The sequence below is a fragment of the Trichomycterus rosablanca genome, chromosome 5, assembly GCF_030014385.1.
Source record: "Trichomycterus rosablanca isolate fTriRos1 chromosome 5, fTriRos1.hap1, whole genome shotgun sequence".
In the NCBI taxonomy this organism is placed as follows: Eukaryota; Metazoa; Chordata; class Actinopteri; order Siluriformes; family Trichomycteridae; genus Trichomycterus; species Trichomycterus rosablanca.
The window spans coordinates 33,705,653-33,729,212 of record NC_085992.1 but is presented as its reverse complement, the minus strand read 5'-3'; the positions used below and the strand labels follow the sequence as shown (position 1 = coordinate 33,729,212).

Sequence of the window (23,560 nt, the reverse complement as noted above, 5' to 3'; positions counted from 1 at the left end):
ACATCTTGTTTTTACACTGATTATAAAACTTGGAGTCAATGGTCCATCATTTAGAGCAAACACAGATGAACAGCTATTGAAGGACACAACTCATCCTCCTTTTACACACACACATACACACACACAGCAGAGCCCCTCTAATTAAGAAGAAATCTCACCACTTTATAGTCCCATAAAACTCCCAGTACAAACACATTTACAGCTGCAGCAGTAATTGAGTCTTTGTTTAGTGCTTATTCTACAGAATTACAGCTGTTATTAGCATTTAGCACACCGCTAATCAGCCTACGTGAGACATGGGCGTGACATCTTTATTATCCAGGTACATGAAATACACACTGTGTGGTAGCAGCGTACTTGAACTTTAAGTAAAATTAACACCTGCATTACAAGAAGATTGTTTTGAAAACAGATATAGGGTGTGTTCGAAAACCTGGTGAGCTGCCCTGCTGTCTTACTGCCTACATAGGCAGCTGCCTAAGTAGAGAGGATTCTAATAAGTCATTGACTTATAAGGCAGGTTATTAGATTGCGCTACTTAAACAGCGATTCCATCAGTTTTCGCTAACTAACACAGTTAGCCTCATGCCATTCAGACCATCTCCCTCCATGTACCGAAAATGGTTAAATTCGCTGAAGCCCGAATTTGCAAATAAAAGACACTTGTGCAAGTTTATACAAATTAAAAATCAATAGTAATTTATTTATGTTTGAAAATAACTTAGTTCGTTACTCTGAACCGTTGTGCTGCACCATTCTCTGCAAAAGTTGTGCTGCACTGAATGCTGGGATTGCCTTCACCACTAAGGCAGCATCGGATGCTCACTCGTTCCTGAGTCAAAACAGCGTTGAAATTTTAAGATACCTTTCTAGAGGGCATATTAAGTCATCTAGGATTTAGAACAGCCTCCTTCTCGGGAGCGCACGTAGGATAATGTAAAATGCTGTCTATGTAGAGAGCTCCCTAGGTTTTCCAACACACCCATAATCTTATAAAGAATTACAACAAATTAATGACAATGACAATGAACATGGTCACTCATTTTCCAGCAGCTTTTAAATTATGACAGATTTGTTCTTGGATTACATCTGACCATTAAGACAAATTTCCTCTGAGTAGAATGTGAACGTTTGGGTTTCTATTTTTACCAGTCAATTTTAACTGTTTTATTAACAAACCCAATTTCCAGAAAAGTCTTGTAGTTTGAAGCAATGTGAAGAAAAATCTGGGATTTGTTAATTCTCTTGAATCTTAATTTAACTGATAAAAGTAAGAAACAAAGGATTTCCAGTGTTTTTACTGGTCAACTACGTTGTAGTTTGTGGGCGGAGTAATGGGTAGCACTGTCACCTCACAGCAAGAAGGTCCTGGGTTCAAACTCCAGGTGGGGCAAACTGGGTCCTTTCTGTGTGGAGTTTGCATGTTTTCCCTGTGTCTGCGTGGGTTTCCTCCGGGTGCTCTGGTTTCCTCCCAAAGTCCAAAGACATGCAATTGAGGTGAATTGGAGATACTAAATTGTCCATGACTGTGTTTGATATAAACTTCTGAACTGATGAATCTTGTGTAATGAGTAACTACCATTTCTGTCATGAATGTAACCAAAGAGTGTAAAACATGACATTAAAATCCTAATAAATAAACATTATAGTTTGTAAATGTGAACAAATGTAAAATGTTAAATCTGGTGTGATATGTCTATTACTTGTATATGTAGTTTTAACTTTGTATAGAAGTCTTTCTGGCCCTCTTAAATGTTTTAAGATTTTTTTTCACATTTCTCTGTTTTCTTCACCTTCCTGTTTATCAAAAGGAGTCCACACATATTTGTACACTTACTTTTTTGACCAGCGTAGAGTAAAATAAGTGATGGAATGTTCTAAATAGTCAGTGGCCAGTTTTATGTCTTCATCACTGTGTTTACGCATCCTTTATGCGCCTCATTATGTCTTAAAATCCATCAACACAAGTCACACCCTGTTTTATAAAATGTGCCGGGGCGGCTGGTACACTGAGTTTAACAGCTTTCCTGTTGCCACTCTCTTCGGATTGTGGGTGCGTGGGCATGTGTTTAACTCTTTGTAAGGACCAGCTGTCCCCACTATGACATGCATTTTTTTCCAGTTATACTATCACCTTAAACAATTTAATGAAAACCTGACATTGTTTTTCAATTTCTTCTATATGTGAACACATATTCAAAGCATCGAAATAAAATTCAGAGGCATCTTTTCTGGTGTAGTATGTTTTGAATGGTCTACCTTGTTTGCAAGGGTGTTCATTGGGTACTCCAGTTTCCTCCCACGTCCCAAAAATACACAAAATGGGGATTGACTGCTTTAAGGTAGGTGAATGTGCATGTGTCCGAGCAGTCAATCCAGCCTCTATTGTAGAAACAATAAGTGCAACTGGAAGCACTGAATGCATTTGCCAGCCCATTGCTATCCACTTACCTATTTACACAAGTACATTATAAGGGCAATTTAGCATTGCCAATACATGATGGGGTGGCATGTTTTGCAGGGGGTGGGAAAATTAAGTAGCCAGACGAAAACCCATGTTTATATCAGTAGAGCATCTCATCTCCCATACTCATTCAGTTATGCCTTAACTAAAGGGAATTAACATGGATATTGTGAGAACATGTCAATCTTCACACAGACACTAACTGAGGTTTAGGAGTGAATCTGGATCCCTAAAGGTTTGCAGCACTACACTGCTCATATTTTATCAGCAGTGTGAGTAATTAAATGAATAAAATGAATTGTGTTTATTCCTCTATTTTAATTAACTGGTTAAGGTCAGGAATACAGTGGCCCAGACCAGAGTGTGAATTACACAGTAACAATTGAGGGGTCAACTTCATGTATTATCGATGTAAATTATTTAATTTAATGTACTGCCTTGTGTATATTATTTGGGGAGGTGGGAGGAAACCCATGTGCCAAACTCAGACTACCTCAGAATCACTAAAACTTCATTCCCTGTATTTACACCACCACTAATTACTGCATCATTGAAAAGAAAAGTAATTCACTTGGACAGAAAAAAAATTGATGGGTAACACTGTCGCCTCACAGCAAAAAGATCTTGGATTCGATCCCCAGGTGGGGCGGTCCGGGTCCTTTCTGTGTGGAGTTTGCATGTTCTCCCCGTGTCTGTGTGGGTTTCCTCTGGGAGCTCCGGTTTTCTTGCACAGTCCAAAAACATGCAAGTGAGGTGAACGTGTGTAAAACATGACGTTAAAATCCTAATAAATACAGTAGACCCTTGAGTTACGAACGGTTTACCATATGAACATTTTGGGTTACGAACGATCTTTTTCAACTTAACGTACGAACAAATTTCGGATTGTGAACCGAAATTCACGAAACACGTGACGTCATGAACAAGTTCACTCTAACCGTCTCTCTCTCTATATATATACAGTGAGTGAACATTCGGACAGCGGACGGTCTTTTTCCGGTGTTTTCTTTATATTTTGTAAAGTTCAATATTAAAATGTCCCCAAAGAATGTGCAGAGGAAGTGCAGTGGTGAGAAAATCACTATTTGTTGTTGTATAATTACTCCTGCAAGTAGATGTCACTGTGTATCAGACAGAGGGACAGTGAGTGAGAGAGAAGAAGGAATTCGGCTCAGTAAAGTATTCTTTCTTTCGTGCAATTACACCTACAAAATACAACGCTACTGAAATAAAGAAGGAAATAATAGAGTAATATGAGGGTTATTGTTGTTTCTGGTAGATACATTTCATAAAATGAAATGTATCTACCTGCTGCGTTCTTCACCCCACTGCTGCGTTCTCTTCACTGGCTTCCTGTAGCTGCACGCATTTAGTTTAAAACACTGATGCTCGCCTACAAAGCCAAAAATGGACCAGCCCCAAGCTACCTTTGCGATCTAATCAAACCCCGCTCTGTACCACGCAACCTCCGAGCCACCAGTCTCGCTCGACTTGATCCTCCACTCAGGACTAGAGGAAGACAAGCATCAAGGCTCTTCTCTGTTCTAGCACCCAAGTGGTGGAATGAACTTCCTCTGTCTGTCCGAACATCTGAGTCTCTTGCTATCTTTAAAAAACGATTAAAAACCCACCTTTTTACTAAGCACTTAAGCTGACTTGTACTTATTTACTAACATTTTTTTTCCTTTTCCAAAAAAACAACACTTTGGTTCTAACAGGTTCAGCAGATTTGTGTTCATCGACTGTTGTTTACTTAAACTAGAGAAATGAAATGCTATTACTACTACTATGGAAGCACTTCTGTAAGTCGCTCTGGATAAGAGCGTCTGCTAAATGCAGAAAATGTAAATGTAAATAAAAAAAGAAGGAAATTTATTATGGTGTATAGTAAAGCACACGTACTGTACTAAAATGTGGTGTGTTTTATGTACAGTACAGTACTACTGTGTATTGTTTATTACAGGAATGTCTATTCTATAATTTAAGATTAAGGGAAAATATAGTTGTATTTATTACAAAAAAGACCTTTTAAGACATTAAAAGGGTTGGTTAGGTAAGGGAGTGGTTTGGGAGGTCTGGCACGGATTAATTCTGTTTACATTATTTCTTATGGGAAAAACAGGTTTAACTAACGAACATTTTGACTTAAGGACAGCCCTTCGGAACCAATTAAATTCGTAAGTCAAGGGTCCACTGTAAATAAACCGAAAGGCAGCAGAAATAAGCGCGCGCGCGCGTCGGCTCATTAGACAGGGGGCGCACGGTGAGGGTGAGGTGAGAGGATGATGGAGTGTTTGGGTTGATTGGGCGTGTCCGCGTATAGCCACACCCCCCGCTCAGCCTCGTGGAGAGGAGGCGGGAGACAGTCGGCGAGTGCGGAACGCAGCACTCGCGGCGGGGACGCGGTTTGAAATTCGATGCCGGCTAATTTTTTTTTTTTTACCCCCCTCTCCCTGCAGAGTGCGGAGCTCCAAAATGTTTAGCGGGAGTCGGATAGTCCAAGCTTTCACACTGTGCAGAGCTGCGAGTGAGTACACACAGACAGAGACACATCAGTTTCATCACAGAGCAGCGAAGTGAGTCCGAGCCGGACTGCTCAACCACATTCCATCTTCAGAGCTGCTCCGTGGAACTACTCCGGTGCTGTTAATGCGGGATTTCTTTCAGTTTAAACGTGGACGTGAGACGAATTTGGACATTTGGATTGTTTGGAAGAAGCTGAACTTATTTGAGGATTCTGTGGACATTCTAAGCTTCAGACTAATTAGGAGCTCTGCACTTTTTGGTGATTACTACTAATTGAGGATTACTGGCAAACTCACGGCACTTGGGTAATTATTATTATTAATATTATTAGTAGTATTAGTAGTATTAGTATATTATTGCTGGTGTTTTCCTTGCATGTGCTGTCAAATCTCAGTTCTACATTTCCTCGTTCTCACCCCAGACAGGTCGGTTCAGTTTAGTCAATTTTATCTCCTACACGGCGCGTTCCAATGACAGCCAACTATTTACCAACTAAACCCTGTCGCTGTGTCCTAAACAGTGCAATTTTCCCTATTTTCTTTATAGTGCCAACTTTATTGTGTTAATTCTGTTTTCTCGTTTTTACTCGTCTCTCGTATTTGCTTTGCTTTTGGAATTTCTAAGGAATTAAGGCACTTGATATTCTAAACTCTGCTGTCACTCATGACGAGAGAATAGAAGGAGCACCTTAAATAGTGCACTATCTAGTAAGCAGGGTGCGGTTTAGGACAGTCCGAAGAACCTGCGCGTCTCCGAGGCAACTCACGCTCTGGGTGCGCGGCGGTCACTGGCTGCTGCGCGCTCCCTGTCTCCAGTCTGCACACTTCAGTAGCATTGCTCCTACTTTGCTTTTTTCAAACTAAACATGTAAAAATTGTATATTTGTTAAAAAAAGCTTAGTATAGCAGTTATATGCCACCTGAAGTAGTTTTATTTGGCCATGTAAAGAATTACATTTAATATGTGCGTATCTATGTGTATATCTTGCAATTTAAATGAACTTGTATAGCAGTGTTTTCTTGCAATTCCAAGTCATTTCTTAAATATTTTGTTATAAAATTGCTTCTATTTTCTGTCAGATCACAAACCCTTTACATTTGTTTATGCAATTTCAAGTGAATGTTGTTATCATTAAATGTGTTTAAATAAATAAATTTGTGTTAATTACCACTAGCACAAAAATTTAGGTGAAACTAGTTATTTTGGTCTTTTTGGAATTGTAATAAGTAAAACTCCTGATTTATTCACTTAAACTGTCAAGATTACCCCCCTAAGTACGTCTTAAAAAACACCAAAATCTTTTCCTTTAAAGGATTATTTACTAAGAAAAAAAAAGGGTTCTGTACCATGCCAGCATAAGTACAATCATTTAAAATTAAGGTTCTCTGATTCTAATCAATAGTCCAATTACTCTACAGTATAAAGTTTTGCAGAATTTGGAAGGGAAAATATTTTATATTATATTTTATGTATTTCTGATTTTGTGTATATAAATACTTTGTTCTGTAGTGATTTACACAGATCCAATATAGTGAAGTAATCTAGGGTGACAGCAGCAGGGAAAAAGTCTTCAATTGGTCTAAAAATTGCTCTAAGAAACATTGAGAAACATCGACAAGACCAAGACTTTTGAAGCAGCCCAGATTTCAAATGACTATATCCAATTACTCTGCTTCAGTTTCTGTGTTTCTTTCTATGACTATAAGACAGTATTTAAACTTTAACTTTGTTCACATGACTCTGTAACGTTCTTCTGTAATTTGTCAGTTTAACGTAATACAGTAATCTTACTTTTATTTATATGACTATGAATAATAATCAAAATCTAAGTAGGTGTTGATCAGCTTTTGGGATCCTTCTTTCGAATTTGGCCACTCATAGGATTGCATTTTAGTTTCCCCTTTGGTTGACTGCCATCTTTGCTGTTGGTATGCTCATAGTGGGTCTAGATCCAGATTTTTGTAAATAAACTATGTCACATTATACTAAAAAGCAGCAGACCTGAGCATGTAAAACTACCTGTGTCACAGTATAGACTACAATGTGTTATAGCGATTTGATAAAATCTTCCTTTTGTATTCATAGTAGCTCTTATCCGATTCCCAAGTTAAGAAATCATTACAGATGTTAAGCTGCCCTGCGACTCTCTAAGACTGCACCCAGAGACTTTTAGTTGGAGCACTTATCCATTTTTTTCTAAAAAAAAAATGGATCCGTGTTTGTCAAGGGTCAGTTGAAGCAGATTGTGGGTGTTTTTGGTTGACTAGGCACAGCTGAGCCACTCTGTGTCCATTTGCACCCAGAGTACAGGCTAGACATCTGAAACCAATTTTGCACATCATGTTGCATTTAATGTCTTGCGGGGTGTTAACAGGGAGCCAGCAGGATTCATTAGCCACCTGCGAACAAACTGCTGTTCAAGTCTGTTTAGTCTTTCTTAGCTAACACTCGCATATTGGATTGAAACTGGGTAAATGTGGGCTTAATGAATTTTACGGCCAATGTAATTATTCATTACATTTTACACGAGTGGCTACAATCCACCCTTACAATGAAACAGTCCACATTTGACCATTTTTTATTGGAAGATATTCTGGGGTTTGCTTTGAGACTTGGTTTAGAGCTAACTGGTATTAAATCTGACTGCTATTTCTAACATTGGGTATAAAGAGCAATTCTGGACACCAGTCCCTTTTTTAGGTCTTCGGAGCGAAAAAACAATGTCTTCATTGACTGGCCTGTTTGAATGTGGCAGTGGTTAAAACAGCACATGCTTACCTAGGCCTGACTTAAAATCAATGTATGTCAGTCAGGATCCTCTCTGAGGAGCTCAGTCGGTCTGTGATGCTCACAACCAGTCCCTGATTAAACCCTTTTTCATTGACTGCCTGTCTTATTTGCCCTCTTTTCACATTTTCATTCTGTAATTGTAGCAACTGGCGTTTGACTGGAGTCTTAGTGGACATCAGCAGTGTGTAACATTCGAGTGATCTTTAAATACGTCCATAGACACTCTCGTGATGTCCTGGCAGCGTGCTTCTGTAAAGCCAAACAGGCTTAGCGCTGCTTTACGAATGTATTTTTGCTGTTACAGAAGGATGAGGAGTTATTTGTGACTGGATTTTCTGCGATTTATTTCATTAAGCTTCAAAAATAGATTACGATGCTTGTGATAGAGCGTGCAGCCTGATCAAAGCAGACACATGCGCTCACACACTCATACAGATATAAGCTACTGGTAAGAGTGAGTTTAAGAGAGAGCTGAAAAGGATTAGCCTACCTTTATAGTCTCTCTTCTAATCCTTGTGTTAAATGGCAGACCAGATCTGGACAAGTCATTGACTTAGCTGCATAATTATTACAGCTTATGATTTTTTTTGGATGTGAGCTGTGACTAGCATGTTATAGTACTAACATAAAGTCATAAACATTGATGAATATTTACTGATCACATTTGAGCAGTTGCATTTTTGCATACATATTTCAAGTGCTTCATCTTATTACTGCAAAATAGTTGCAGCTGCATGGATGCACAAACATTTATCTGTGCCAAGCTGGCCAGAGTCAGGGCAGCCTACATGCTTTGTCTGCTTCAGTGTTTTCATGCATATTTCTTGATTTGTGCCCCAAACCAGTAAGTGAAAAGCAGAACTAATGTGGCAGCCAACATTTAAATGCACAGGTCTGGATAATAAGATTTGTTTTTCATTAGAGCCCAAATGAAATTCCTAGTAAATCCCTTGGATAAATGTGGCCTAGCGAAGGGGTCCTGGCATTTTCATGCAGCAGATTTGCAGCAATGCTAATCAGTCATAATGGCCTGCCTGGCCATTTCTGACTTTTGTTAAGACTTTACACTTGATGTGCCGAAATGTCTCTGCCTCAAATTAAGCAACTCTCATTTGGATTGGATTGTTGCAGTCTTATTTTAGAAATGGTACAAGTCAAGCAGGGCTGGGTTTGGGCAAAATGCTTTCAAGAAGTATTCATGTCTGATTACTGAATTCTGTCTTTATTCTAACTGGTAATGTAATCTCTTAAAATACACAGAGTAAAAGAGTCAAATATTTAGAATATATTTAGAGTTCGTTTTTAAGGTTAAATGTATTTGGTCTAGCGGTTAGGGTACTGGACTAGTTATCAAAATTTCATTGGTTCATGCCCAACCACTGCCAGGTTGTCATTGTTGGGCCCTTGAGCAAGGCCCTTAACCTTTAATTGCTTAGACAATATCCTGTCACAGTACTGTAAGCTGCTTTGGATAAAAGCGTCAGCTATATGCCGACAACGTAAATGTTCCCTTTTTTAAGTCACTGCCCAAACACACATGCATTCATGCATTCAAACATGATTTTAAGTCAAGTGTAACACCGTCTTACACTGACTGGTTAGATTTTGTTTCTCCAGTTTACAGAGCATAGGACAGCTGTACAGACCAGCATCTTTCTTGAACGCTGTTTTATTGTCGCCACCCTGAATGTCAGGTGGACTTTACTAAATATTAAAATTTTGCAAAGAAAATAACATGCTTAGGAAAATGTGAGCATTTATATTTTAAGTATTAAGAGCTTGAGATTGTGGTTCATATTTGAAGGCAAGGTTTAAAAGTTCTGTGTAAAGAAAGGATTTAATAGCAGTTCGTATTAGATCATAAAATCTTGTAGGATTGTCAGAAATATTGTCAGAAATTAAGACCACCCATAAGAATAACTAGACTATTTTATCTCACAAACAATATATTACACTCAAACCATGGGAAAATCATTTTAGAATAGCCCAGATCTACTGGAAATCATATATAACATTTCCATTTGAATGCTAAAATGGGCGGCATCGTGGCTCGGTGGGTAGCACTGTCGCCTCACAGCAAGAAGGTCCTGGGTGTGATTCCCAGCTGGAACAATCTGGGTCCTTTTTGTGTGGAGTTTGCATGTTCTCCCCATGTCTGTGTGGGTTTTCTCCCATAGTTCAAAGACATGCAGTCAGATTAATTGGAGATACAAAATTGTCTTAAGTGTATGTTTGCCCTGTGATGGAGTGGCGACCTGTCCAGGGTGTTTCCTACATTTCGCCCAGTGAATTGCACCCACTGTAACCCTGACCAGGATAAAGCGATGGTAAAACACTCAATACATTTTCAAAATGATTACAAATCACAAATATTTTTTTGAATACATATACCTAATATTTGCATTCCACTGCTCAATACACAGTTAAGATTAGACTCCACAAATACACCCTTCATACACACAGATACACTATCACACACAGCGCCTAACCCACTCTGCACAGCACCGCCAGAAAAAACACAGCGTTGCTCAACATGTGTGTATAGATAAGCTCTCGAGTTTAACCTCTCCTCAGCATGTGCTGACCAAGACATGGTCTCTACTCATCAGGAGAAAGAAAAACAGGACAGCGCCAGCCTCGGGCGGGCGCGTGGGTGTCAGGGTTCGCGTCAACTGCGGTCGCCTCCGCCACTATTTCTCATTTATATAAACACTGGGAGTTTTTGTGTGCGTCTGTGTGTCTCAGCCAAGGTTATAAAAATAATTCAAATTTCCAAGACAACACAGAGCTCTGTTAGATTCAAAGCAGAAAACCAGTAAGTGGGGCACAAAATCTGACAGTGTGTGTCTGTACGCGCACATTTAGACCACTTTACATTCTTTGTATTGTAAACTTTCAGTGTGTTAGGGCAAGGCAATCTCACACACACACTCAGACAGAGGCTGCAGTGTGTGAGGGGAGCGTGTGTTTTTTTTAGGGAGATAAGTGTGTTTGTATTGGCCTAATGAAAGACGCGTTTCAAAGCAGTACGACTGCACAAAAAAGCATTCACAACAAATCCACCAATGTAAACCTGAATAAGACAGAGAAATGTAAATAATTCCATCTGCACAATTAGCACCTTATTTTCTCAGCACATGTACTAACAACATTTCAAAAGCAGCTAACTAGTAATGATAATAGTCTGGGATAATGTGTTCCCTGAAAAACGGGTCCTAATTCCTGAATGTTTAGAACATTTTTGGGCGGCATGTTTGCACAGCGGTTAGTGCGAGTAAATCACAGCTTTAAGGTGTTGTAACTCTAATAGTCTGTGTGAGATTTTGTGGCTTTCCTCTGGGTATTGACACCTTTCTCCTCTCCCCTAAAAACCGACCAGTGAGCGGTGTAGAACAAAGTGTTCCTCAGACCCTGGGTTCATTTCGAACCTCTGGTTGCTCTTTGTGTTGGCTTCCTTTAGTTTCTACCCACTTTGTCTCTCTAGGTCTGAGTAATTAAGTGATTGGATGAATGTGTGATACCTTCTGATGATTGAAGCTGTACAGTTCCATGGTCCTGAGAACCTGGGTTTGATCAGTGTCTCTAGGACAGTCTCTTATATGTAGGGCCCTACTAAATTCACGGGGAAATGTGCTTAATTTCACAGACCTCGTTTTTCAAAAATCACAGCTTACATGTATTTTTAACCACCACCATTTCATGGTGGTCATTAAATAACACACATAAATTACATTATATAATCAATGGAAGCTACAACACACAGCACAGCTACCTTTTGTGTTACCTTATGTTTTGACACACCATCCTCTGTGTCTACAGAATCGAGTCTTGTTTTTAGCTGCTTTAGACTTCGACATCTTGAACATTTTGTTTAACCAATTGCTAGTGTAACTGAGCATCTTTGAAGTTTATATAGAAATAAATAAACTGTACTCAAACTATCGCAGTAGGTCACCTGGGTAGTTTTAATGTACTACATGTTTGGCCACACTACCTGCTCTCGCATACTGCTTTTGCATACTGTTTAGCATGGAAGTATGCGACTTCGGATACAGCCTCAGTCAGCTCTCTACACACCACGTAATTACCGTCTGATTGCTAGGACTGCCGCACATTACATATTGCGCCTCATATTTCATACACTACGTGAATGAAAAATTTAAAATCGCTGAACCCAAACCTTACATTTGGACTTTTACAGCAAATCACATATTACACGGGAAACTGCTCATTTCACGGTCTGTGATGCGATTTTCACAGCCGTGAATTACGTAGGGCCTTACATATACTATGTTAAGCATATAACCACACATGGGTTTCCTTCTGATACTTTAGTAGTCTTACACCTAAAAACATGCTAATAGGTGGTTGGTTATAATATTCCCTTTATGTATGAATAGTGAGATAGTGAGTTTGAAGCCCTGTGGCAGATTTGCACACTTTCAGGATGCTTGTCATCCTTTTGAATTGTTGTTCCCTGTCCCACTGTAACATTAATTGGATAGTACTGTGAATGAATAGATAAATATAATATTTTATTGTTATTTTCTAAAATTGCCGGAACAAAGTGAAAACATATCAGGGAACACTTTCTCAGGGTACATGACAATATTTTATTAATATTTATCAATAAGTCATAAGTGAAAAATATCTCTAAGGCAGTGCTTAGAGTTTGATGTAGCTTTTTAAATCTATAAATTTTCATAATTATCATTAAATACAAAAGAATTACAGCAAAATATAAAAAACATTTTCATTTTGCTTGCTATTTTATGCTTATGTCTGTCATTCTAAATAAAATGATCTTTCTGGTGTTGCCTTTCAGGTAGCAAGAGAACCAGAGACACGTGCGACTGCGGACCGCTCTCCTGCATTGTGTGTGGCAGCACTCCGTTGGCGTCATGCGTGGGACAGTGAAAGATGTGTGAGTCTGGTGTCTGTGGCGAGGAGCCAGGGTCCCGCAGCACTTCGGCTGGGATGATGGCGCTTTGCCTTCTCCTCTGCCTCTCCTCTGCCATCCTTCCATCAGTCCACAGCGCCCGCCTGCCCTCGGCACAGCCCACAGGTCAGACTGCGCCACTTTATTTGTCCTCTCAGTCTCTCACTTTTGCTAACGAGTGTCCTTGTATTATATCCTCATGAATTAGGCTAGCGGTTTTTCCTGCAACCTCCTTTTCTTGAGATTTTGTGTATTTATCAGGGGAGTTATCTTTGTATTTTGAGAGTAGTTAAAATTGTGTTTTCTGATTATTATCACTCTATTTGTAATAGTACCAACAATAAAAAACAAAGCACTGTTCTCTAAAGCTTCAGTCGATTGGGATCACTTTACTGACACCTGCATGCTGGGTGTGTGTTTATACTTTCCCCTGTGTTGTGGCATGGGGACTACGGAACTAGTCAAAGCCCACATAACCAAATTGAAGCTCTGAACACAAGAGTGGAAGGTGAAAGAGAAAGAGGATGGCCGGCAACATGATGGATGGTGGATACAATTAACCCAAAGATCTAAACAGTCACCATAATGTTCTGGAAAAGCGCTATCCACACGGTTGCCAAGGGTCAGAATCGATTTGACAGCAATTAATAATATCCTACCCACAGACCTGCATTCAGGGATTACCAGCAGCGAAAGACAAATTGACTACACTAAATTGGGAGAAAAGGGGAGAAAAACGCATAAATAAATAGGAAAATTTTTTATTGTATTTAACTTAGCTTCGCCTACACTCAGCTCTGCTAAACCAGCTTGATGTTTGTCACTTGGTCGTCTTTTTCATTGCCAACCTGACCCATTGTGCCCTCATGATGTGGACATGGTGACCTTCCTCGTTGGGAGACGTACATCTTAAGCTATAGACTGCTTATTTAAAGTCTGCAAAGCAAAACTATTTAAATCACAAACGTAAATATTCATAAAATGTGAACACAGCCATGGACAAAGTGCAACTCGTGTATCGTCTGGCATCATTCAGTTCTACAAGCACTTTATAACAACACACAATTCTGATGACTTTGCCTTTTAGTCATTTAACGAATTATGTTAGAAAGTTTTGTTGGCCTTGTGTATGTGGGTATTGGAGTGTATTATTGGAACGCTGCGAGTAGTCCGGGCAGTTTTAATGAGCGCTTGTAGCTGTTATTGTGTAAGCACAACCTGTCTGAGCTGATGATTTATTACATAATCCAGACGATGGATTGGTTGCTGCAGCGTGGTTTACATTACAGAGAAGGCAGTGTGTGCATGTGCATGCTTGTGAATCTTATAGCTTCTATGCTTACCATTCTCATCCTCATCCCCATCCAACTTATCATGCAGATTTTGCCAGTTACTTTTAACCGATAACTGATCGCCATTGGTCGACGATTGACTGATTAAAGTGTCAAACTCCATACTGATACTAAACATTAGAAATTACTAAGTCATTCAATATTTAAATAAAATAAATACATTAAAAGTTTTACTGTTAAGGTTAGAACTGTAGCTTGTTGTAATACAGCGCATGTGCTTTCAGGGCGGGTAAAGGTGAGTCTTAAATCAACACTTCTCCTGCGCTCTACCACTTACAGATCTGTAGCGTCACTGTTGCTTTAAATCAAGCGCCAGCTGTTGAAAATTAATTTAATTGACATTTTTAACTAAAGGCATTAATCAAACAATCACTGATTTATTCCTTATCAACCATCCCCACCTCTAGTACAAATACTAAAATCTAAAAAGCAGGAAAAAATTCGGAAAGTCAGCAATGAAGAAAAAACTTCTCCACTTGGGCTACACTCACACGGACATGTTTAACGTCTGTCAGAAAATGAATTAATAAAAATGATAAGTAATCATGTGACCTGGGAACGTACACATGTGTATGTATAAGCAAAAGCTGATAAGCCTGTAAGCACACTGACAGTTAGTGTGTGTTGTTTTTAAGCATTTTTATCACTGAGGCACCACACACGGTCTATAGATTTGTTGATGCATTATGTTGTCATAATTTGAACTCTGGTAACCCTTTTCTTCCAGATAATAAAGCGTGTTCATTATTCTTTGCCAGGTGCTGCTGCATGTTGTCTGTTACCAGATCATTCTCTGTGATATTACTGTCAGAGTGTTAGAATTCCATTATTTATTCAGCCACACTGTCATGATCAGAAAAAGGTTTTTTTTTACCTAAAGGAGGCATCATGGTAAAAATGACTCTTATTTCAGTCTTATTATAACACGACTTTAGCTGTTTCATTGTTTCATTGCCATTTAGTTGGCAGTTGTCGCTACTGGTCTAGGTCACTGGTTCAAGCCCCATCACAGCCAGGTTGCCACTGTTGGGCCCATGAGCAAGGCCCTTAACCTTTAATTGCTTGGACAATATACACAATACTGTAAGTCGCTGTGGATAAAAGCGTCTGCTAAATGCTTACAGTGATATTTAATATGTAAGTAATGTAAATACAAAGCTGTTAAATTTTTCGTTAACCTTTACTTTCATTTATCATTTCTGGACTGGGTGCCAGTCTATCGCAGGGCCCTACACACTTAGCAATGTACTCACTCACTCACACAGTTCAAAGCAGCCAAGAATTTGGAGAATATGTAAATACATCAGCATTAAGACCACAGTGCTGTGGCCATAATGTATGTGCTTTTGAGTCTTTAGCTTATTTAAAACTTTTATTTTATTTACTATAAAATTGTACAAATTTGGGCGCCCAAGTGGCACAGCTGTATATTCTGCTAGCACATCAGCACCGAGATTCCGAACTCCTCGGTTCGAAATTCGGTGTTGCCCCGGTCGGCTGAGCGCCATCTAGCAGGCATAATTGGCAGTGCCTGCAGCAGACACGGTTCGGCTAGGGCGGGGTGACCAGACTATGTGGGTGGGGTCTTCAAACGCTGTGTAAGGACCCTGACTGGCAGACAGAAAGGCACCTGTGCAGAGTGCATATAGGTGAAAAAGGGTTCCTCTAAGGGCTGTGGTCGGAAGAGGCGTGAGCAGCAATATACCCACCTTGACTGCAATCAGGGATCCCCAGCAGTGGAAGAGAAATTGACTACGCTAAATTGGGAGATAAATGGGAGAAAATGCATCAATAAATTAGAAAAAAATGGTAAAAATTCTCAAATTGGATATATTTGACTAGCAATGTAATCTATGAAAGTTCAAATATTAAAGGAAAGTTATGCTTTGCTGGGGTTTCCATTTTTGTCAGGGTGTTCATCACCGTGTTGGGGCTTTCACCTCATTAATGCTCTTTGAAATCTAAGTTCAGACCAGCCAGTAAATTATAAATGAACTCCAGTACTGCATCATTTCAGGCCACCTGTTCATACGCATACCCAGATTCAAACATTGATGTGCAGACCTATTCACATACAGGTGGCTGGGAACCTGACAGTCACGTCATCGTGTCAGCTTTAGTGATGTGTATTTCACTGCAGAATATTGATTGGGTAGCTTAAGATCTTATGTGACAATTAATGAAACAGAGCAGAGGTTTGCTATTTGATGCTTTGGTTTAGAAGAAGAAGAATAATACCTTTATTTGTCATATATACGTATACACATGTACAGTACAATGAAATTATTTTTCCGCATAACCCAGCTTTTTCGGAGTGCAGAGCCATTGTAACATCTCTGAATGTCTTCATAGTATCAGGATGTAAAAGCTCCACCATATAAGGTGTTCTTACCTGGTTTTACTATAACAAAAATCACTTATGTTGGCCTTTTTAGGGCCTGTCTTACTGTGTATTTTTCTTTGTGTGTCTAAGTGTGTGTGGTTGTGCGTGTGCATGTGTGTGTGTTCTTGATTTCTCTTAAGCTCTCATATGTTGCTGCTGCCAGTCATGAACAGATGGTCAGTTATGTGCTGTAAGAAATCCAACACATACATATAGCCCTTCTTTACCACCCATAAAATGACCCTCTGCTTTGCCATCCCCCACCGGACGACCATACACACACATTCACACACTCAAACACACACAAACCTGTATCCATAGTTCTAGGATCAGGGAAGCTGTGTTAGCAGTGGTTAGCAGTCATATGTATGTATATCCTATTATTGATAATATGGATGACAACATTACTGTTAATATATGCACTTTTCTGGTGCATAATAATAATCAATTAATTAATTTATAATCAATATGCTGCTGTTAATACTTTTATTATTAATTACACAAGAGATTTAATCATTTGCAAGAGCAAATCTCTATATGTGTACATATAAATGTATGTGAGATAAATAGTGTGTATATGTGCCTTAATGTGTGTGTGGATATCTTAAAGCAGCTGTTGCCAGTTGCTTTTAGTCGTCACCAGCTGGAGGGAAGGAAAGTAAAGGATTAGGACTGTTCCTGCCCACTTCACCTCCTTGTTCCCACTCACTCTATTTCTTGTATTTTTCTGTCCTGTCATGTTGTTCACTTTGACAATTTATTTCCAGACAGTCGCTTGTCTTGCAGTAAATCTAGTACACCTAACAGCAGATGTAATATCATCCTGCTGGAGGAAAGTGTGGACAGGTTTTCAGCACACACTCTCTGTTTTTTGGTTGCTTCTTTTATTTGAGGGACAGAGGCGATGTAAGGGTGGAATCTGATGTCTCTGTTTTCAGAGCTGCCTCCTTTCTTTGTCTAACACTGCAGGCTTATTCAACCCAAATAAAGCCCTGACCGGTGAAACATTGTGTGAGTGTGTGTGTGTTTGTGTGTGTGTGTGTGTGTGTGTGTGTGTGTGTGTGTGTGTGTGTGTGTGAATGTCTGTTTAGGTCACTGAGATTGGATACACTGCTCTGGGTCAGAAGGTGAAAGGGCAAGATGTCACTTTGCCTAATGTCCCAGTGCACTCATGTGTAAATGACTAAGCGCTTATCTATTGATGTCGCTCTAATAAGCTGTCCTGCTCCGTCCTAATCTGCAGGATAAAGATGTAAAGATTCATCCATTCAAAGTGGTGCGGTGATAAAGCCTTGCACATATTCAAATTAGGGATCAACACGGTTTAATGAACATTACTTCAGTAACCGAATCACAAAGTCCATATTAATAATAAAAGAATAAATGATCAAAACACTGAGATTTTATTGCTTGTCTGTTGTGAGAATCCTTATGTAAATTAACTGGTTCAATTGTAACAATAGGGAACGTAAAATATCAGCTAACATTTACCATAACACTACTGTGTAACTTTTGAATATCATGCTTTGTGCATAATGAGAAATCTCTGGCTCTACCACAACCTGCTAAAAATAAAGCAAAAAAAAACTTTGTGAATACTAGGTACATGTAAGAGTAGATTCATGTGCAGTTTGTGAGGACTAGACTTACCTGTAGACTTAGCCATGTTTATCTTACTGCTTTTTATATATTTAACCAAGATGTAAACATTGCTTATATACTGTATATATATATGTGTGTGTGTGACTCGGTGGTTAGCCCTGTTGCCTCACCAGCACGAAGGTCCTGGGTTTCATTCCCAGGTGGAGGGATCTGCGTCCTTTCTGTGTGGAGTTTGCATGTTCTCCCTGTGTCCACGTGGGTTTCCTCTGGATGTTCCAGTGTCCTCCCACAGTCCAAAGATATTATTTAGAGATAGAAAATTGTTTGTGTGTGTATATATACACTGACCAGGCATAACATTATGAGCACTGACAGGTGAAGTGTACAACACTGATTATCTCTTCATCACGGCACCTGTTAGTGGGTGGGATATATTAGGCAGCAAGTGAACATTTTATCCTCAAAGTTGATGTGTAAGAAGCAGGAAAAATGGGCAAGTGTAAGGATTTGAGCGAGTTTGTCAAGGACTAAATTTTGATGGCTAGACAACTGGGTCAGAGCATCTCCAAAACTGCAGCTCTTGTGGGGTGTTCCCAGTCTGCAGTGGTCAGTATCTATCAAAAGTGGTCCAAGGAAGGAACAGTGGTAAACTGGCAACCGGGTCATGGGCGGGGGCCAGGGCTCATTGATGTATGTGGGGAGTGAAAGCTGGCCCGTGTGGTCCGATCCAACAGACGAGCTACTGTAACTGAAATTGCTGAAGAAGTTAATGCTGGTTCTGATAGAAAGGTGTCAGAATATACAGTGCATTGCAGTTACAGGGCTGTTTTGGCAGCCAAAGGGGCACCAACAAAATATTAGGAAGGTGGTCATAATGTTATGCCTGATCGGTGTATATGTGTTTTATGTGTGACTGGCGACCTGTCCAGGTGGTTTCCTTACTTTCGCCCAGTGAATTGTACCCACTGCGACCCTGATTAGGATAAAGCAGTGGTAAAACAGACAGTAAATAAATGAAAGAATATACAGTATATGTGTGTGTGTCTGTGTGTGTGTGGCATTTTCTTTCCTTTTTTTCCTAATACTGATTGCCTTCCACAGCCTAAAATATCCTGCCAGCTGGTAATATAGTCTGTAGAAGTGATTAGGAATTAATGAGTGCGAGAAGCATTGTGAGGAACCGGTGTTCCTTCCAGGGTTGATCTTGCTCAGTGTTACAGGGATTCCACAGCCATCACCAGTATATTATCAGGTTATTGTGAATGAATGAGTGAATGAATGAATGTGCAGCACCTTTTATGTTCTGTACATGTTTGACTAACCATTCGAAGAGTTAAATATGTGAGTAGGGGGCTTGTAGGGCAAAACAATGTTGATTGGTAGTCAACTACAATCTAGACTTATATCTAGATAATATCATTGAGGGATTCAAATATTGTAACTGTGATTACAGTACGATGATATGTGAAGTCCTAGTGGAGACTGCTTAGAAGATACTCATATGAAAAGTAATAAGTAATGACTTAAAAAAGTTTAGACCGGGGTATTGCCTGGTACTCATGTAACTAAAAAAGGGACCTCTGTACAAACATATGGTCATATTTAGTGGTAAGTATAGTTCTGAGTGTTGTCTCATACAGTGCACTGCACCTGAAACTAGGCCATTTTCTCAGTGGAATAACAATTATGACAGCATGGTTCTTTATTAGAATATGTGTGTGACAGAGAAACAGAGAGAGTTTCTGAATAGTGAGCAGGCAAGTTTTGAATGTGACGTGCAGAAATGTGTTGTATTTTAGGTGGGTGTATTTTAAAGGTTTTGGCAAATATAAGAGACATGGCGGTTGAATAATGCAGCTTCCGTTACTAATTAGTGCACCGAGGCGGGATTTGTGTGTGTGTGTGTGTAGAGAGAGGGGCATTTGAACGCTGCAGCCGTCTTAAACTTTTCTAAGGGGTGTGCGTCAGTCCACACAATCCTCACAAACACACGCCTCAACAGAGTAGAAGAAAAGAGGCAACAAGCCGAAAGCCATTCTCCTCCCAGCTCCCTTTCTTTCAGCGAATGTGGAATAGTGATCCAGACCCCCCGTCCTCTCTCAGTCTCCTTTCCTTTCTATTTCTGTTTCTCCCGCTCTTTTACCCTCTCCACTGGAAGCCTTCTCAGAGTGTCCATCCATACTTAGGATCTTGTCCATTAGAATTTACCTCCATCATCTGTGGGAGGATATAGAAGTTCTTTATAGACCACACCACCACTTTCACATATTTATAGTCAAGTTTTGAGCTTTAAGATCATGACATTTTGTTCTTTTCTAAAAGTTTACCTCTAGAATATGGGTACATTTAGCCAATCCTTGCAATACTTTTGTAAAATGTGTATGTCAGACTAACATGTTTTCAGCTAAGCCATGAAAGCTGAATGGTTTACATTTAATACTGAATATTTCAGAAAAAAATGAAGAGAAACGGCATTGTAAGCCATGCATCATTGCCATAACCATATACAAAATTAAACCTTGACTTTTACTGTTCCACCACAAAGCATAAATGAGGAATTATTGAAGGATTTTAGCTCACTGGAGCATTTTTTCCAAATGAATGAAATTATTAAAAAAAAAAAAATATGTTTTTGAGTTCATAAAGAACATCTTCAATCTGAACAGTTTGAGAGCATACAAGTTTTAAAAGCCAAGTTTTTACAGTATGTTGATAGTCGCAGGGAACATTAAACGCTGGTTCACAGTCAGGCAGTGTTACCTAAGAGAGAGAACTTTACTTACAGGTTTTTCTTTTTTCTTTTTTCATTTATTTAAATCATCATTATCTTGAACAGAAAACACTTAATTGACTGGTTATTTACTCTAAAGTACAGAGAAATAATGTTAAGTGCCAGAGAGCACAGGTTTTTAATTTTTTATATTTATTTAAATTATCCTTATCTTAAATAGTTTACATTTAATACTGAATATTTCAGAAAAAAATGAAGAGAAACGGCATTGTAAGCCATGCATCATTGCCATAACCATATACAAAATGGTTTTTTTTCAGACTTAATTGACTGGTTATTTACCCAAATGTACAGAGAAAATGGTAAATAATGATAAAAAGCCAGAGATCACTTTTTTATTTTACAGTTTTTTAATTGTTTTAAATGTATTGAAATTATCGTTATCTTAAATAAAAAACACTTAATTGACTGTTTATTTTCCCAAATGTACAGAGAAAATGTAAAAAAAAAAAAAAAAGGAATACAATGTTAAAAGCATTTTTCACAGATTTTCTTTTTCCATTTATTGGGCGCCCAGGTGGCTATATTATATATTCCACTAGCACACCAGCGCCGAGATTCTGAACTCCTCGGTCGAAACTCTGCTTTGCCCCCGGTCAGCTGGGCGCCATCTAGCGGGCATAGTTGGCAGTGCCTACAGCAGACACATTTCTGCTAGGGCAGGATGACCGGACTATATGTGTGGGGTCTTCAAACGCTGTGTAGGGACCCTGATTAGCAGATACAAAAGGCACCTGTGCAGAGTGCATGGGTGAAAAGGGGTTCCTCTAAGGGCTGCGCGCGGGTCGGAGGAGGCGTGAGCAGCAATATACCCACCTAGACTGCAGGAAGATAAACTGACTACACTAAATTGGGAGAAAATGCATAAATAAAAATAGAAAAAAAAATATTTAAATGATCCTTATCTTAAATAAAAACAATCGTCTGGTTATTTACCCAAATGTACAGTGAAAATGTTAAATAACGGTAAGTAATGGTAAATTACCAGCGCACACTTTGTTAAATTGTAGTACTTTTTATCTACATTTAATTTCATTACATCATTTCATGTAATTAAAATAGTTTAATGGAAATTGAAAATTTGGCATTTTTTCCTTACATGTACACTTAATTTTCTTCTCATGCTTTAACTTTGTTTGAGAAACTAACCAGGCTACATTCAACATGTTAATATGATCAGGCTCAGTCACTCGTTTTCATAGCAATGCCTCACCTTACAGTAAAAACATGCAAAGCAGGTTTCATATATTATGAAAAGCTATAATGTCTATATGCCTATATTCTGTACATGTCTGCATGGGTTTCCTCAATTGTTACAGCCCCAAATCCACACAAAACCCAAGTTTATTAACCATTCCACTCAGTGTCAGTAAGCTGACTGAATAATTGTTATTTATATGAGCATTTGTGGGCTGTACTTTTCATGTTTCTTTCGAAAAGGCTTTCTTCCAATCAGGGTCACTGGGGTCCAGCAGCACCTGTAACAATGGGCTCAATAATGCACCCTTTACAGGCCAGGCCCTATGTAACATAGATAGTCTACCCCATGCAAGTTTTGTTGGAGGGAACCAGTTACCTGAGGAAAATGTACACAGGTACAGAAAGAGCATCACAGACAGTGACCATGATGAGGTTCGAACCCAGGTTTCCACATTGTCTGGTGCTCTGTGGTATCCACTTTACCTGCTGCACTATGAGCTGTATAATTAATAGAAATTGATGGTCAAAGTGACTGTTGGTGTATATGTTCATGTAGTATAATAAAACATAAACATACACAACTTTATGTGTATTTTAATAAGAGTGCAGGACCTTGTTTTTGTAAATCATCTGACTGTAAGTCATTTCTGCAGTATTCTCTGCAGTCCCTGCAAATGTACCATAGAATTTCATCATGCACTGATCAAAGAAGCACTGTCTTTAATATGAGTGTGTGTGTATGTGTAGGCTTGCGCTAAGACTCCATAAAAAGCTACAGAGAGCCTGAGCTATAGCTCTCATGAGGTTCCTGATATATCAGGCCTGTAAAAACGCACTCTCACACTGGCCCCATTCTCCACTCGAACTTCCGTCCCAGCCAGCATCCCAACACACAGTAGCCATTTATAATGTTTATTTATGATCCTGCGCTGCACATTAGGGAGATATTTATTCTCTAGACATTTACATTCACAAAAAAACACGTCATACTCTTAAAAGCCAAGAAATGAAAGGTATAAATAAACACTAGTATACCCAGAGAGAAAATTAAATTAAGTTGTAAGAAGTGGATAAATAGAGAAAATGTGAACCAGTTTCACATATATCAAATTACATTCATTCATTTTTTATTCTATCAGGGTGTGCACGATTATGTGTGTCTGTGTATGCTGTACACCGATGATCCATAATTCATGCTTCAGTTTCTGTATTCCACTCAGCTCGTTCTTGTCTGATAGCTGTCTGTGAGCCCTCTTTTTTCATAAATGTCACATACACAGGCGTACATGGACACAAAGTCATGAATATATTTCTTTATAGCAACCGCATCTCTTTGATGACAAGATGAACAGCTCTGAAGATACTAGGTCACAGTGAGATAGACTGAAGGAAAAACATAAGGCAGCAGATGCCAGTGTTGGCATGTGTGGGTGTGGAAGATATACTGTTGGTACTTTGATGAACGTGGACAGAATTAAAGGGTTAGAATGAATGCATTATTAAGAAGTCTGAT

The 23,560-nt window shown here is 39.1% G+C and overlaps 1 protein-coding gene across 2 annotated transcripts in view; it reads left to right on the top strand.

Moving 5' to 3' along the window:
- The first annotated feature begins 12,700 nt into the window (after positions 1 to 12,700).
- fgfr3 (fibroblast growth factor receptor 3) overlaps positions 12,701 to 23,560 on the top strand; it is a 52,816-nt gene continuing 41,956 nt past the window's right edge. Inside the window, exon 1 of one of the 2 annotated variants that reach the window (XM_062995077.1) lies at positions 12,701 to 12,845. In XM_062995077.1, the coding sequence (XP_062851147.1) occupies positions 12,701 to 12,845 (145 nt within the window). The remainder of the gene's footprint in view (positions 12,846 to 23,560) is intronic. The other variant, XM_062995078.1, reaches the window with a different exon arrangement.